This window comes from Micromys minutus (genome assembly GCF_963924665.1).
Source record: "Micromys minutus genome assembly, chromosome: 1".
NCBI lineage: Eukaryota > Metazoa > Chordata > Mammalia > Rodentia > Muridae > Micromys > Micromys minutus.
The window spans coordinates 169,191,204-169,204,432 of NC_137969.1; the positions used below are offsets into that span (position 1 = coordinate 169,191,204).

General features: G+C 47.4%; 1 protein-coding gene across 4 annotated transcripts in view; it reads right to left on the bottom strand.

The window, feature by feature from the left end:
- Positions 1–363: 363 nt before the first annotated feature.
- Positions 364–13,229, bottom strand: part of LPIN1 (lipin 1) — a 103,300-nt gene continuing 90,434 nt past the window's right edge. For all 4 annotated transcript variants that reach the window (XM_080939177.1, XM_080939176.1, XM_080939178.1 and 1 more), the window contains 7 exons: positions 12,134–12,260; positions 10,778–10,926; positions 10,032–10,118; positions 9,632–9,784; positions 7,421–7,535; positions 6,491–6,594; positions 364–2,976 (listed from right to left, as the gene is read on the bottom strand). In XM_080939177.1, the coding sequence (XP_080795303.1) occupies positions 2,817–2,976; positions 6,491–6,594; positions 7,421–7,535; positions 9,632–9,784; positions 10,032–10,118; positions 10,778–10,926; positions 12,134–12,260 (895 nt within the window). In that variant the 3' untranslated portion in view covers positions 364–2,816. The remainder of the gene's footprint in view (positions 2,977–6,490; positions 6,595–7,420; positions 7,536–9,631; positions 9,785–10,031; positions 10,119–10,777; positions 10,927–12,133; positions 12,261–13,229) is intronic.

The window sequence follows — 13,229 nt, forward strand, 5'->3', positions numbered from 1 at the left end:
GTGCATTTGTGCGCCTGCCCATGTGGAAGCCAGGACCTCAAGTTTTGTTCCTCCTCAGATTCAGTCTACCATACTTATTGAGACAAGGGTCTTTCGCTGGAACCTGGGACGTATGGATTCTGCTAGACTCTGTCTAGCCAGCACCAAGGATCCGCCTGTTCCCACCTCTGGTGTTACAAGTGTCACTTGGCTTTGTACATGGATGCTGGGAACAGAACTTGGATGCACATGCTTGCATGGCAAGTACTCTTACTGCCTGAGCCATCTCCCTAGTCTACATTAAAGGTTGTTTTTCCTTCAAGTAAATGACTTAGTGTTGTATAAAATATCACACCAGAAAAAGAGACCTGAAAAACATAAAAATGATTTAAATTTCATATGCCTGGTTTTCAGAAGTCTTTCATTCATCTTGTTTATTATAGAAATTTCTAACTCTGCATCAAGCACAACACAATGAAATATTACATTGATTTTTTTCCCCATCATTGCACCGGCATCTGCAAACACACAGCTAATGTTGTAACTAAAATATACTGAAGTAGTGATCTGAACCTGAGATCCAAAGGGGAAGTATCTGTGGCAACAGAAGCCTGTCTCTGCAATGTGCCAGGTGTGTTCTCCTTTATCATGTATGATCAACATTTGAGGACATCTCACTCTTTTTATGAGCAACTTTGAAATGTATGGTACCCATATAGTATCCTAGCGTGGGACCTTTGGGCCCCTGGGGTTTAGTGCATATGCAGATAAGCAACTTGAGAGATGGTGCAGCTCCCATTTGGATCTCACAGGGGAGCCTCACAGTAGATGTCCCCATCACTGCCCGGACAGTGCTCCCAAAGAATCAGAGTGTGGTTTTGTGGTAGGTGTGCTGTTTCAGGGAAGAGTGACGGGGGGTTTAAGGTATATCAAAACTAGGTTCCCAGACCAAGTGGAAGGACTGCTGTATGTCTGAGATGGTGTGTTGCAGACCAGCCTTGGTTATAGAGAGACCCTGGCTCAAGTCATAGCATGCTCTCAGAAAGCCACCTGGACATCTGGCTGCAGAGGGCAACTGAAGAGAGATTCCAACATTTCCCCTGGGGCACGAGGATGACAGACCAATGAGCTCATACACAGTCCACAGCAATCACAACACAGGTGAGACCACCCCAGTGGCAGGAGGCTTCCCGTGGCCTCTGAAGGTCATTAGGGAAGAGGTCAGGAGCTCCCTGCGGCAGAACTCTGTTTAATGACTTTCCTGATTCCCAGAGGGGAGCCACACGCTCAGGTTTGAGGTTCTCCATCAGTGGGCGCCCATGGCAGATGACAGTTGCCTTTCCTTGGCCATTCCTGTGAACTATGTGGACGACACAAACCCTTAACAGAGCCCAGCGACTCCAACGGCAGTGCCTCTAGGTTTTCTTTCACAGAAAGAGTAGCAGTTCATTCTACTGCTTTTTTCTTTAACTCCTTTCTATCCTTCTTTCCTTTTTGGTTTTTGTTTATTTGTTTTGTTTTTGTATTTTCCCCCTTGACTCTAACAATGAAATTTAAATAGAAAGGTCTTTCCATCTCTGGAGTAAATCACCCTTTAAAAAAATAATACTTTCAAAGTAAAGCAAAATCTTTTACCAAAATACTTCTTTCATTTTTTCACATTGTCCTCTGGGACAGTTCACAGCTACCTTCTATCAGCTTAAAGAGCATTGCTCAAATTATTACAGGTTTTTTCCCTGCCCTTGGACTGCACTGGAAAACAAAAAAATAAACCTAAGAAAAATTAGTGATTCGGAGATTCCAGAAGATCAGAGTGTGAAATCCACAGAAAAGGGCTCTTTGGATTGTCTAGCACACTTTACTTTTAATGCATTCATGACAGCTGTAATCCTAAGGATCTGGCTAGGATGCTCACAACAGCAGCCCAGTGACAGTAAATAAATAATATCTGCAAAGAAAATAATTTAACTTCTGAAAATTATGTTTCTTTAAAAAAAAAAGTTTCTTTAGCGGCATCCTTCTTGTTTGGCTTAAATGCTGTTCAAGTCCACCCTAGTGGTGCCTCCTTGCTGGGTAGCAGGATGCAGAAGGTGCTGAGATGCCACAGACGCTGCCTTAGGGACTACCCATCATAAGGTAAGGCATGGCAGTTATGGAGAGCTAGACTGTGCACGCTAAGCAAATGCCTGCTGCAGATGCGTTAAGGCATAAACAGCCCAGCCTTGAGCTATGAGGACTGGGGAGAGATGCAGCTTGTCAAAGGCCACCTTCAACCAAAGCAATTAAAGAGCTTATCACCTAAAGTGAGACTAAGTCTGCAACACTGCAAGGGAACGTCTAAAAAGTCAAAGCCAAGGCCAGGGTGGAGAGCCAGCGAGGCCCATGCTCCCTTCGCTTAGACTCGGTACACAGCCATCCCTATGTGCAGAAGGTGACCTGGATGTCACTGTCATGGAAATGTGCCCTATGCTACCGATCACCGTGCACATCAGAGATCCGGACAGTAGGGGCACAGGGATACTGAGACAGCTCTCAGGTGGCCTGCCCGCTTCTGCTAAGGGCTCATCGCCCCTGCACATGAACTAACTGTCTGGAGGGTGCAGCATTGGGTGTGCTAAACCCAGACAGAGGGCTGCTTTGCACACTACTAGTGCGCCCGATCCTCTTGCGGCCTATGGGATGAGATGCAGCCTCTATCCGCCCTCCAAGCTTAGAAATGCCACCCCGGGGGCGAGCGAGTCGAGGGAGAATCGCTTCTCTCTTAGGCAGATGGCCATATATCAGCCTTCCCAGCAGCTCCAGGGTCCCCACAACCTATCCTTTAATGCTTGGTCGCATCAAGCTGAGGCTGAATGTACGTCCTGGTTTTCAAAGGGTGGCAGTGGCTCTCTCCAAAAGGTGAAGTTACTGAAAGTGTCTGAGCAGGGGAAGTCGCAGGAATTGCTTCTCTTCAGCAATGGGAAGACGTGGTCGACCACTTCGCAGAGCCGCACATACCTGGGAGGTGAAAGGAAGAGTGGGGTCACTGCCCACGGAGACACACCCGATACATGAAGGGCAATGCCAGACTCGGGGCTGCACTTTAGGCTGGGGAACAGTATAGGACCCCAACCCCAGGGAGCAGCCAACTACTCTGCCTCACTGGAGCCATTCTAGCCTTAGGAACTCACTGTAAGTGAGAAGGGGAACCAGGGTATTCCAAGCCTGACTTCGTGAAGAACAGACAGCCTGAGCAAGGCACAAGGGACAGACTGGGAGAAGCCAGCAAAGTCAGGGACATCTACCTGCCACAGAGTCCACGTACGTAGGGGTGTGGGGGGGACACAGACAAGTCATAGCTCTGAAGCAGCAGAGACTACTACATTCACAGTGAAGAGGTACAGGGCCTTGTTGTTATCAGAGTGCAGATCTGGCATCAATCCTGCCCGGGTCCAGCTGTGTGACCTCAGGCAGAGCAAGGCCTGGATGTCTCTACGCCCTCACTTGCTCTACCATAAAGGACGGAAAATGAAAACCGTGCCACTTGCTTAGCATCCAAAATAACAGAATAGCCTACCCAATGATTCACCTGCATGCACCGGACACTCATTCCACAGTGGGTCACTCAGACTTCACGAAAGAGTCCCTGGCCATGGGTCAGCAAGCCCGAGGCCTCCTCCAGCCTTATTTGTTGTGTAACTCTGGGAAAGTATCTTGCCCTCCCTGAGCTTCAACCCCTTCACCCACACAGTGTGCGAGGCTGGACCACACAGGAGTTTCTAGCACTCCATACTCAGGGCATTTCCTCTGTCCCCAGGAAGGTGATGTTACCTAACCATAGTCTGCACTGTAGAAAGAAAACAGCTGTATAAATCAGCCTGGGAAACCAGGCTCCACACAGTTATTCGGACACACCCAGCCTTCTCCTGCACAGCCTAGACTTCTGTTTGACAGTGTCTGGGCCCCTCTCCATTCAGGCTGAGAACCAAATGGGACTTTTGAAATCCAAACTTCAGGATTAGCATGTTCTGAGGCATGAAATGACATTCAGTTCAAGGCTGTGTGTGTGTTTAATAAAGGGCCTCAAAGAGACTTGTGAGAAACACTGTGCCTACACAAAGTGGGGAAACTTCCCTTAATAATACACCAAAAATCATGTCTTTCCTGGAGATTAAAACAAACAAACAAATTTTTAAAATACCTCCTGACTGGAAGGTCTATTAGCCTGAAGTTTGTGGCTATGCGGATAGCTGGCTTCCCACAGGGAGCTGTCCCCTGCTAGGCTGTGGAAGGTATCAGAACCAAGCTTCTGAGGCTCACGTGCCCTAGCAGCAGGACCTGCTCCATCTGGGTGGCCCATTCTAGCCTCCAAGCATAGAGCTCCCTGGAGCAAGGACTGCAAATTCCCTGACAAGAATGGAAGAAAACCCTGAGCTCAGTGCTCCGCCCAGTTGGGCTTCCCTTAAAAATGTTCCCGTTCATCCAGCTCATCCAGGCTCCAAGGGATAACACCTGCTTGGCTAGGACCAGTCACTCACACACAAGGGCCTGCAAGATAACTCAGCCAATAAAGAAGTGCTTGTCTCGAAAGTCTGGTGGCCTAATCCCAGGAACCCACATAAAGGAGGAAAAAGAAAATGGCCTCCACAAAAGCAGACCTCTGATTACCACATGCACACTATAGCATATGCATATACTTGCCTGTGCATACATGCATGCAACACACACACACACACACACACACACACACACACAAATAATAATAATAACTATTATTATCATTATTATTATTATTATTATTATTAATAAAAGAAAAGGTCATGCCAAGTTCTGGACTTTGGTATACATGCTTCCTGAAGATGGGGGGTTCATCTCAGAGGGCCCAGCTCCTCACTGGGCCAGGTAAAAGGCCCTGGCTGACCTGCTACAGAATAGAAGGGTGTAGGCTCCATCTCCTCTCCCCATACCTAGACAGCTGCTGACCAAGAAGCCAGGGCTCCCTCACATCTGGAACTGCTCTAGTCAAGCTGGACTCTAGTCTCGCTGCAAAGTAATAACCATCTTCAAAGTGAGAAACTACCCTGGTGGTCTCTCAGAAATCCAGGCTGGCCTGGAACTCCCTATGCAGCCTACAGCTAGCTTCAAACTTAAAGCAATCCCCCTGCCTCTGCTTTCCCATGGTGCTGCGATTACAGGTGTGAGTTGTGACCACGCCCAGCTCCAAAAAGTATGGGAGGTGCTTGTAAACACCAGGAGGAATCTTACATCCAACTTTCCAGCGCTCCAGCTTACAGCAGTGTTGGGATCACTCAAGCCAGAGGCTATTTTCTAGTTTGGTACAGATCAAACTAAAAGACACACCGCCTCTGCAGTGGACAAGCAGAGTGGCAGCACCTGCCTAGGCTGAAGCTCCTAGTACGGCTAACAAGTGAGAACACCCTATGAGATGAGGCAGAGCCAAGAGTGACGCTACACAGACCACACAGTAAATCAGCCAGGTGTACACCAGTAATCCCAGTACTCGGGAGACTGAAGGCGGATTACCAAATTCAAGACCAGCCTGGACTCCACAGCAAGGTCCTGTCTCAAACAAAGCAAAGCAAACAACAGCAAGACGGGAGCTGAAAAGGTCACCTCTACAATACAGTACTAACCTAGCATGCCTAAGGCCCTGGACTCCACCCTCAAAACCATGAGAAAGAATGGCCTCCCACAATCCACTTGGGTTACATTTTTTTTTAAGATGTGTTTATTTATTATATATAAGTACACTGTCACTGTCTCCAGACACACCAGAAGAGGGCATCAGATCCCATTACAGATAGTTGTGAGCCACCATGTGGTTGCTGGGAATTGAATTCAGGACCTTTGAAAAAGCAGTTAGTGCTCTTAACCACTGAGCCATCTCTCCAGCCCTGGGTTACATCTCTAATTGACATCCTAACTTGGGCAACTGAACGTTTAGCTTTGGAACTCAATCTGTTCTATTCTGCGCATAACTCTGGCCTCTACTTTAAGCTTTGCATCCTGAGGTATCTGACTTCTTTCTTAGTGTCTAAAAACTAAAAGCAGGAGAATAAAGATGTGGAGTTGAACTCTTATTTTTTAGAGGAATTAAAGATTAAAACAGGGCCTGGAGAGATGGCTCAGTTGATTAATTGCCCTCCCTGAAGACATGAGAACTTGAGATTCTCAACATCCACATAAAAAGCCAGGTATCAATCCTGCCTGCAACCCAGTGCTGGGGCATTTGGGACGGGAAAGTCCCAGAAGCTCACGGGCCTCTCAGTCTAGCCAAGTGGGTGAGCCCCAAGTTCAGTGAGAAACCCTGCCTCAAAAAACACTAAAAGCAATTAGGGAAGACGGCTGGCATTGACCTCTGGCCACCTTAGGCATGAACACATACACATATGCACGTGTGTCCGCACACATACACACACAAAGATCACAACAAAGGTAGCAATGGCTGCAAGGTTCTGCGGTGGATGGGGACGCCTGCCTCGGGACAGTGGAGGGAACAGAGAATACTCACGAGCTGATGTTGGTCTTGGCGTGCTCCTGCACTAGCTCACCCTTGGGGTTGACAGTGAAGATTCTATTCAGGGACACTCCCACTTGCTTGTAGGAATACACGTCCTGTGTTTTAGAAGAGGGGATTTAACGTGTCAGGGAGAGTGGGGAGCTCATCACACAGACAAGCACATGCCATCTTTCACCAAATGCTGTTGTAGTGTCCAATTTTCACTAACAAGCCCTGCACCTTGGTGGAATGGGGACACGTTCAGGTGGCTTTTCTACCCGGGCCTTAGTTCCTTCAACTGGTCAGGACCTGAGCTAACCTCCCTCGTCCTCCGCCAGGCTGGCTGACACTCCTCAGGCTTGTCTGCTAACCTGTTTTCTCATTCCATAATAACCTGACACCAGTTTTAAAGGCAGATGTTTTTCCCCAGCCGAGTAGCTAATACCCAGCTATATTCTATACAATACAGACCCTTCTAGCAAGTGCGGGTCACATACACAACATGGACGAACATTTCTGTCAACCATAAGTCTTTGCTACAGGCTTCAAACTGAACCTTCCAGAAAGCTTGGGTCATACGCGCCATCTCCACACATTTCCTTCAGTCAGGGAAATCTCATGCATGCTTCAGGTTGGAGATGCCAGACCCAACACTGCAGTCAGGCAGGGCTGGCATGGCCGGCCCATCATGGTGGACCCAGCACCTGTAGTGCCCTTGTTTTACTAATTAACAAGTAATGCGCAATTGCAAGTGGTGGCCCAGGTCACCAGCTTCAAAGTCACTGGCCAGCCTTCAAAGAAGACCAGAGGCCACACGTGATGGGATTTAATCACTTTGCCTTAGGATAAGGCTCGCTTCCCATGGCCGAGGCACCAGGCCTTTGTGAAAACTGCTGGCACTAAGGGCAGTGTCTGTGGCTCCGTTGACCCCTTGGTACTTACAGCAGGCCGGTTCCCAAAAGCAGCATAGAAGGGTTCTGTGTTTGGGAAAAACAGGTTTTTGATGTCTGTCAAACACTGGACTTTGAACTTTTCTGGCTTCTTTTCAATCACTTCTCTATTAAAACAAACAAATAAGTGGTCAGCGTGAGAGGACTTAAGCCTTGTTTGCACTGAAGTGGTCTGAAAGCCAGCAAAGCTGCTTAGCGGTTAAGGATGCTTGCTGCCAAACCTGACTACCTGAGTGTATTCCCCAGCACCCACATGAAGAGAACTGCCTCCTGCATGCTGCACTCTAACCTACACACACACACACACACACACACACACACAGAGTAATTTAAAATGTAAGACTAGTTTTCAATGTGCAAGCTATAAAGTTGGCCCAGCAGCCAGAAAAACAAGTAGGAATGAGCCTCACACTCAGCACAAAAAAAATGCAAAGGACCAGCTATGGCCAAGGTGACACCTCAGAAACAAAAGTTTGTGTTAGCATGGGCCACACTCATGGGTGAACACCCAGGCAACGTTCCAAGGGCATCTGTAAATGCAAAGAGTGTGGGGAAGTAGGGTCATTACAGAAAGGAGGAATGCCCTCTGCAAGGGCAGCAATAATAGTAAAAACTCTTACATCAAGACAGAAAAAAATTAAAAATCTACTTCAAAAGCTGGTCGTGGTGGCAAACACCTGTAACCCCAGAACTGCAGAGGGAGAGGCATGGGGTTAGCCAAAACTCCGGGGCTTAGTGTGGTCTATAGTCCCAGGCCAAAGCAGGGTGACAGACTAGATTCTTGAATTGGATGATTATATTATACTGAGCTGCTAATTCTCTCTAAACTGGTCTCTAGACCTACTGCATTTTTAGTCAAAGCATAACACACCTTTGGATATTGTGCTGGAAAAGCCACACAGCAGAGCACTGGGTCTGTAGCTTGGGTGCTCCTGACGGTAGGAAGCATTGGGACAATGATCATACTCAGAGAGGCCAGCTCTGCAGTGAGTGTGTATGCATGCATGCACATCTGTGTGGGCACAACAGGAAGTGTAGAGGCCAGAGGTCAGCCTCAGGGGTCATTCCTCTGGTTCTATCAACCCAATGTATTCTTCAGACAAGGTTTCTCACTGGTCTAGGACTCACCAAATAGGCAAGGCTGACTGGCCAGTGAGGATCCGGCTGCCTCTGCCGCCTCACCCAGCTTTTCTTTCACATGGAGATGCAGTATCAGGACAATATTGCTTGTATCCTAAGACATTGGAACTTTTGCTGGACCTCACAGCAAGAGTTAATAATATACCTTAAGGTCACTTAAGACTGAAGACTGCTATCCTACTGTGTGCTCAGCCTCTTTGTTCAGTCTGTCTTTAAGAGAACAATGTAACAACTACCTTACTTGTGTCCGAGTTCGCATGTAATCAGTTTTTACAACCTAACATGTATAGCTGTAATCTTAATTTGTGTACTCTTCCAAGCCCCTGACCCAGAGTAACACGTGTGTATTTGTATGTTATGACAATAATTTCCTAAAACAATAAAAACAGAGGTTGAAGGATCTTATCCACCATAAATGTTGAGCACAACATTTGGATATTGCCTTAATAAGCAACGATATTTGTTATCTGGGTCAGCCAGGGTCAGCTCGAGCCAGTGACTTGACCCTTGTAAAGCTCTGTTAAACATTTCTACAAAGTATCCCTCAGTCCTTCCTCAAGTGATGCTTTCTGTGCTATTCAGTGAAGACAGAGCAGAAACCCTTGGTTAGGGACAGATGCAGATACTAAAACGAACAGGGAAAGATTCACAAGTCTGGCAGGCACAGACTCATACATCGGACTGACAGACAAGAGGACAGAAGACACGGGAAAACGGAAGTAGAAAATTCAAATCTGGGATCGTTCTTGATTGGACAACACCAAGGGGAACAATTTCCTCACTAATGCAAGACTAACACATTATGGGTGACTCGGGGATTATTATCAATGCATTTTGACTGCATTTTGGTGCCTTGTGTGAAGAATCTTCAATGACTTAATATATATACACTTGGCTTCTAGGACTCGAACCCTCCTCCACACTTGCAAGGCAAGAACATTTACTGGCTGAGCCATGTCTCCAGGCCAATAGGCTACTCATTATGCTCAACTCGTGAGGAGGAAGAGGAAGAACAAGGCTGGCCGGCAAGTCGGTGCATGGGGATTGGCTGTCCGGGCAGTACCTGTGCAAGGCAGAGAAGAGGCTGCTTGGGCTGAGCAGGAGCGGCCCCTGTGGCAGCACCGTGCCCCTCTCGTTGACCCAGTGCAGATAGCCCCTCGTCATGTCTGCCATTCCAATGGCCCGTGCAGAACAGTAGAGAAACTTGTATCCATTCCTGAAAGATACAACATATCCACCTTGAATAGTATTATGGGATATAATATAATATAATATAATAGTATTATGTCCACCCTGTGAAGGAAGGCTGTGAAAGTCTCTCACTACATCACAGACTAGCTCTCCAAGTCCTAGCTAGGGTGGCACCCCCTGACAGTAAGCCACCATTCGCACAGTCATTAAGTCCTTACCATCTTCAACTTGGTTACAAGATGGGAATAGAAAATAGAGCCCTGTATACTTACTGGCTGACTTTGTGATACAGCTTCGCAATGCCCTGGTGAGTCCAATCCTTTCCCAACGTGGGCAAAATGTGACCAAGAGTATCAGATCTAAATAAAGATGAAGAAAAACAAAAGCAAAGGGTGACTGTGAGGGGAGGAAAAAAAATGTCCATTTGGCTTAGATACACTACTCACACTTCATTAAAAAAAATTATGAATGAGGGCTGGCAAGATGGCTCAGAGGATAAAGGTGCTTGTTGCCAAGCTGGTAGCCTGAGTTTGACCCCAGCCCTCACATGACAGAAGAACAGAATAGACCCCTCACATCAATGCTGATGTGCAAGTGTGCATGTGCACCCACAAAACTCTAAGAACAAAACCAAAGGAACGAAAAAAAATACTAAAAGAAACTATAGCATGAGCGAATGAATGAATGAAACACATGGCTGTCTCAATAGAAAGCTCCAGGCTCACAGAATCAAGTGAGGCCACTAAGGTACGGCTATGGTGTGCCACAGTGATGGGAAGTGAGTTTGCTAAACCTAAGTGAAGGGCTGCTAACCATTCTAGAATGGCTTTCTCCAAAACCCATGCTGGAGAACGATGCCCAAACAGAAACAAGCCACAGCCCTAGCTGCAGCTGCTGAGGCCAAAGTGCTGCCCCAACTGTGCAGTTCCAGCTACACCAGAAACTGCGCTCTGGGTCCCACGATGCTCCTTAGAGCGCCAAGAAAGCTGGCTGCAGACTTCAGCAAGGACAAGCCCACCTTGTGATGGTCCCATCGATATCTGAGATGATGACTTTGTCATCCCAGTTCCACAGGTAGATGGTGCCCTCGCAGCGACAGGTGCCCTGGTACTGGGTAGTGACACTGAACACCACATCGTTGGGGCCATTCTTCAACTTCAAGCTTTTCTGAAGAAAAAAAAAAAAAAAAAACATGAACAACTTGTGTGCTTGAGCAGTGGTAAGGATTCAAGCATCATTTGGCTTCCATCCCATGAAAAGGACATTTTGTCTTCAAACCGAACCTCCCCCCCACCCTCCCATACCCCCCCTACCCCGTTCTGCAAAGTTCTCTATTCTGTTTCTTGCTCTAGTTCTTTCCAGGGCAGGACCAGGAACCTACGTCAAACCCAGCCATCTCTAGCCCCATTTGTGAAACAATCAGCCACTTGTTCCAAGGTATCCTGCCTCTGCTGCAACGCGGACTTGATCAGTACTCAGTGGGTGAGTGCAGCCAAGCGGCAGGCAACTGGACCTGTCCTAAGTCACACTCACACTTAGAAAACGTAAAGTGATTTGATGTGAGGACACAAATGTAAGACAGGCAAAACTGTTTCCCTCAGAAGTGTGTTTTTGCTGACTGTCACAATGGCACACATTGGAAAAAGAGGCCTCTCAAATCCATAAGCCATGTAGACCAGGCCCAGGCACATCATACCAAACCCAGAAAACAAAGCCACCTTTGGTCAGTCTTGAGTCTTGGCTGGTGTACTCTTGAGACATAGCAGCTGGCCACACAGAACCACAGGTAAAATCTACGTGTCCCATAGGTCACTACACGTGGCTAAACATGGAATCATCTTTGCCCATTTAAATACCATCCTATCAAAGCTTGCTCCCATAAGTTCTTATAATATACAAAACTTTATTTATAGAAAAGCAGAGCTATCTGCTCACTGGATGGTCACAATTTGAAATAAGTCCAGGGTGGGAAAAGCCTCATTAACACACACATACACACAGACGGTAGGGGGGAGGCTTTGCTTCCTAAAATTCCCTAAATTCCCTCACACCTGCTTGATTTCCATCAATTTTACAAATGCATTTGGGTTAACAAGCGTCTCTCTCAAAGCAAACACACTCAGGAGAGACATTACAAGGTCTCTCAGGCACTAATACCGAGGATAAGCGGGCTCAGTCAAAGCTGTCTCCTCCGAGGTCAGAAAAAGAGGGAGATGTACCAAAGGGAGACGTGAGGCCACCAGTGACCATGCTGGCATATAAAGGGCCCTAGGAAGGGCTACGTTGGAGCAGAAAAGTAGGAGGAACCCCCAAGACCTTCAACAGAGCCTTAAAACTCTATCTGGTCATGACCCGTGGACCCGCTGAGACTCACCAGCTGCTCTGACGTGAGCCGCAGGGTCTTTTTGTAGCTGACGTTGGACAGAAGGGAGAGGTGACTGGAGCTTGATGGCTTGGCAGCTGCATGCTCTTCATCACTAGAGGATGACTCATGCTTTATCCTGGAACACATGGTGATGTAATTAGGAAACGCATCTGGGTAGCTATTAAAAATGCATTAGGCCCGAATCAATGACTTAGTCAATTGGGTCTCTTGGGTGGTCATTTGCCATATGGCTTTAGATTTATCAATGAACTCTCCTTAAATCCCCATTCATACACGGCTTCACTGTTGAGGGGGAGGGGGCCACCTCAACTCATTCACTCCCCAGTTTACGAACTCTCATCACTCATGTTAACTGGTATGATTCCACTCCTGATGAGCAGGGCTACATCCATTCTGGCCAGAAAAGCACAAACACATACACACTCCCCTGCCTTCTTTTCTCTCGCCACAAAAGTCTGAGGGCCAGGCCCTAAAAGTCCAAATGTCTACAGTCCAAACACCATCAATTCCCTCATCTCTAGTCTCAGCAACTCCACACATCCAATTACAGACAATTAGGACTTAAGAGTTACCAGTTCACCCCTCCCCCTAAGACTCCTAAGAAGTCACTGTGAGCCAAGAGCTGTCACAGACCAACGCCCCATAGACCAATGCTATTGTCTCCTCCAGTCTGGGGCCGGGAGGCAGGGTAAAACTCGGACCCACTGTCTTTAAGTGCCTCGTAGAAAGCAGGTCAGTAAATTAGTGGCTCCCTGAGCTCAATTTTATGGTTTCATCTCCAACCTAATAGTGTCTGCTCTGCCTCCCAAGTCTTAGCCCCATGTAAAGTGCTTAATGGGCTTGCAAAGAATGGAAAAACCCAAGTGCCCCCAAAGCAGGCATGTCCCTCGTGGTCCTAGTTGTGGTTTCTATTGCTGTAAGAAAACACCATGATCAAAAGCAGCAGAGGGAGGAAAGCGGTTATTTCAGCTTATAACTGTCCAGTCACACACTCCATCGCTGAGGGAAGTCGGGGCAGGAACTGGAGGCAGGAGCTGAAGCAGAGACCATGGAGGAGTGCTGCTTGCTGACTTGCTCCTCATGG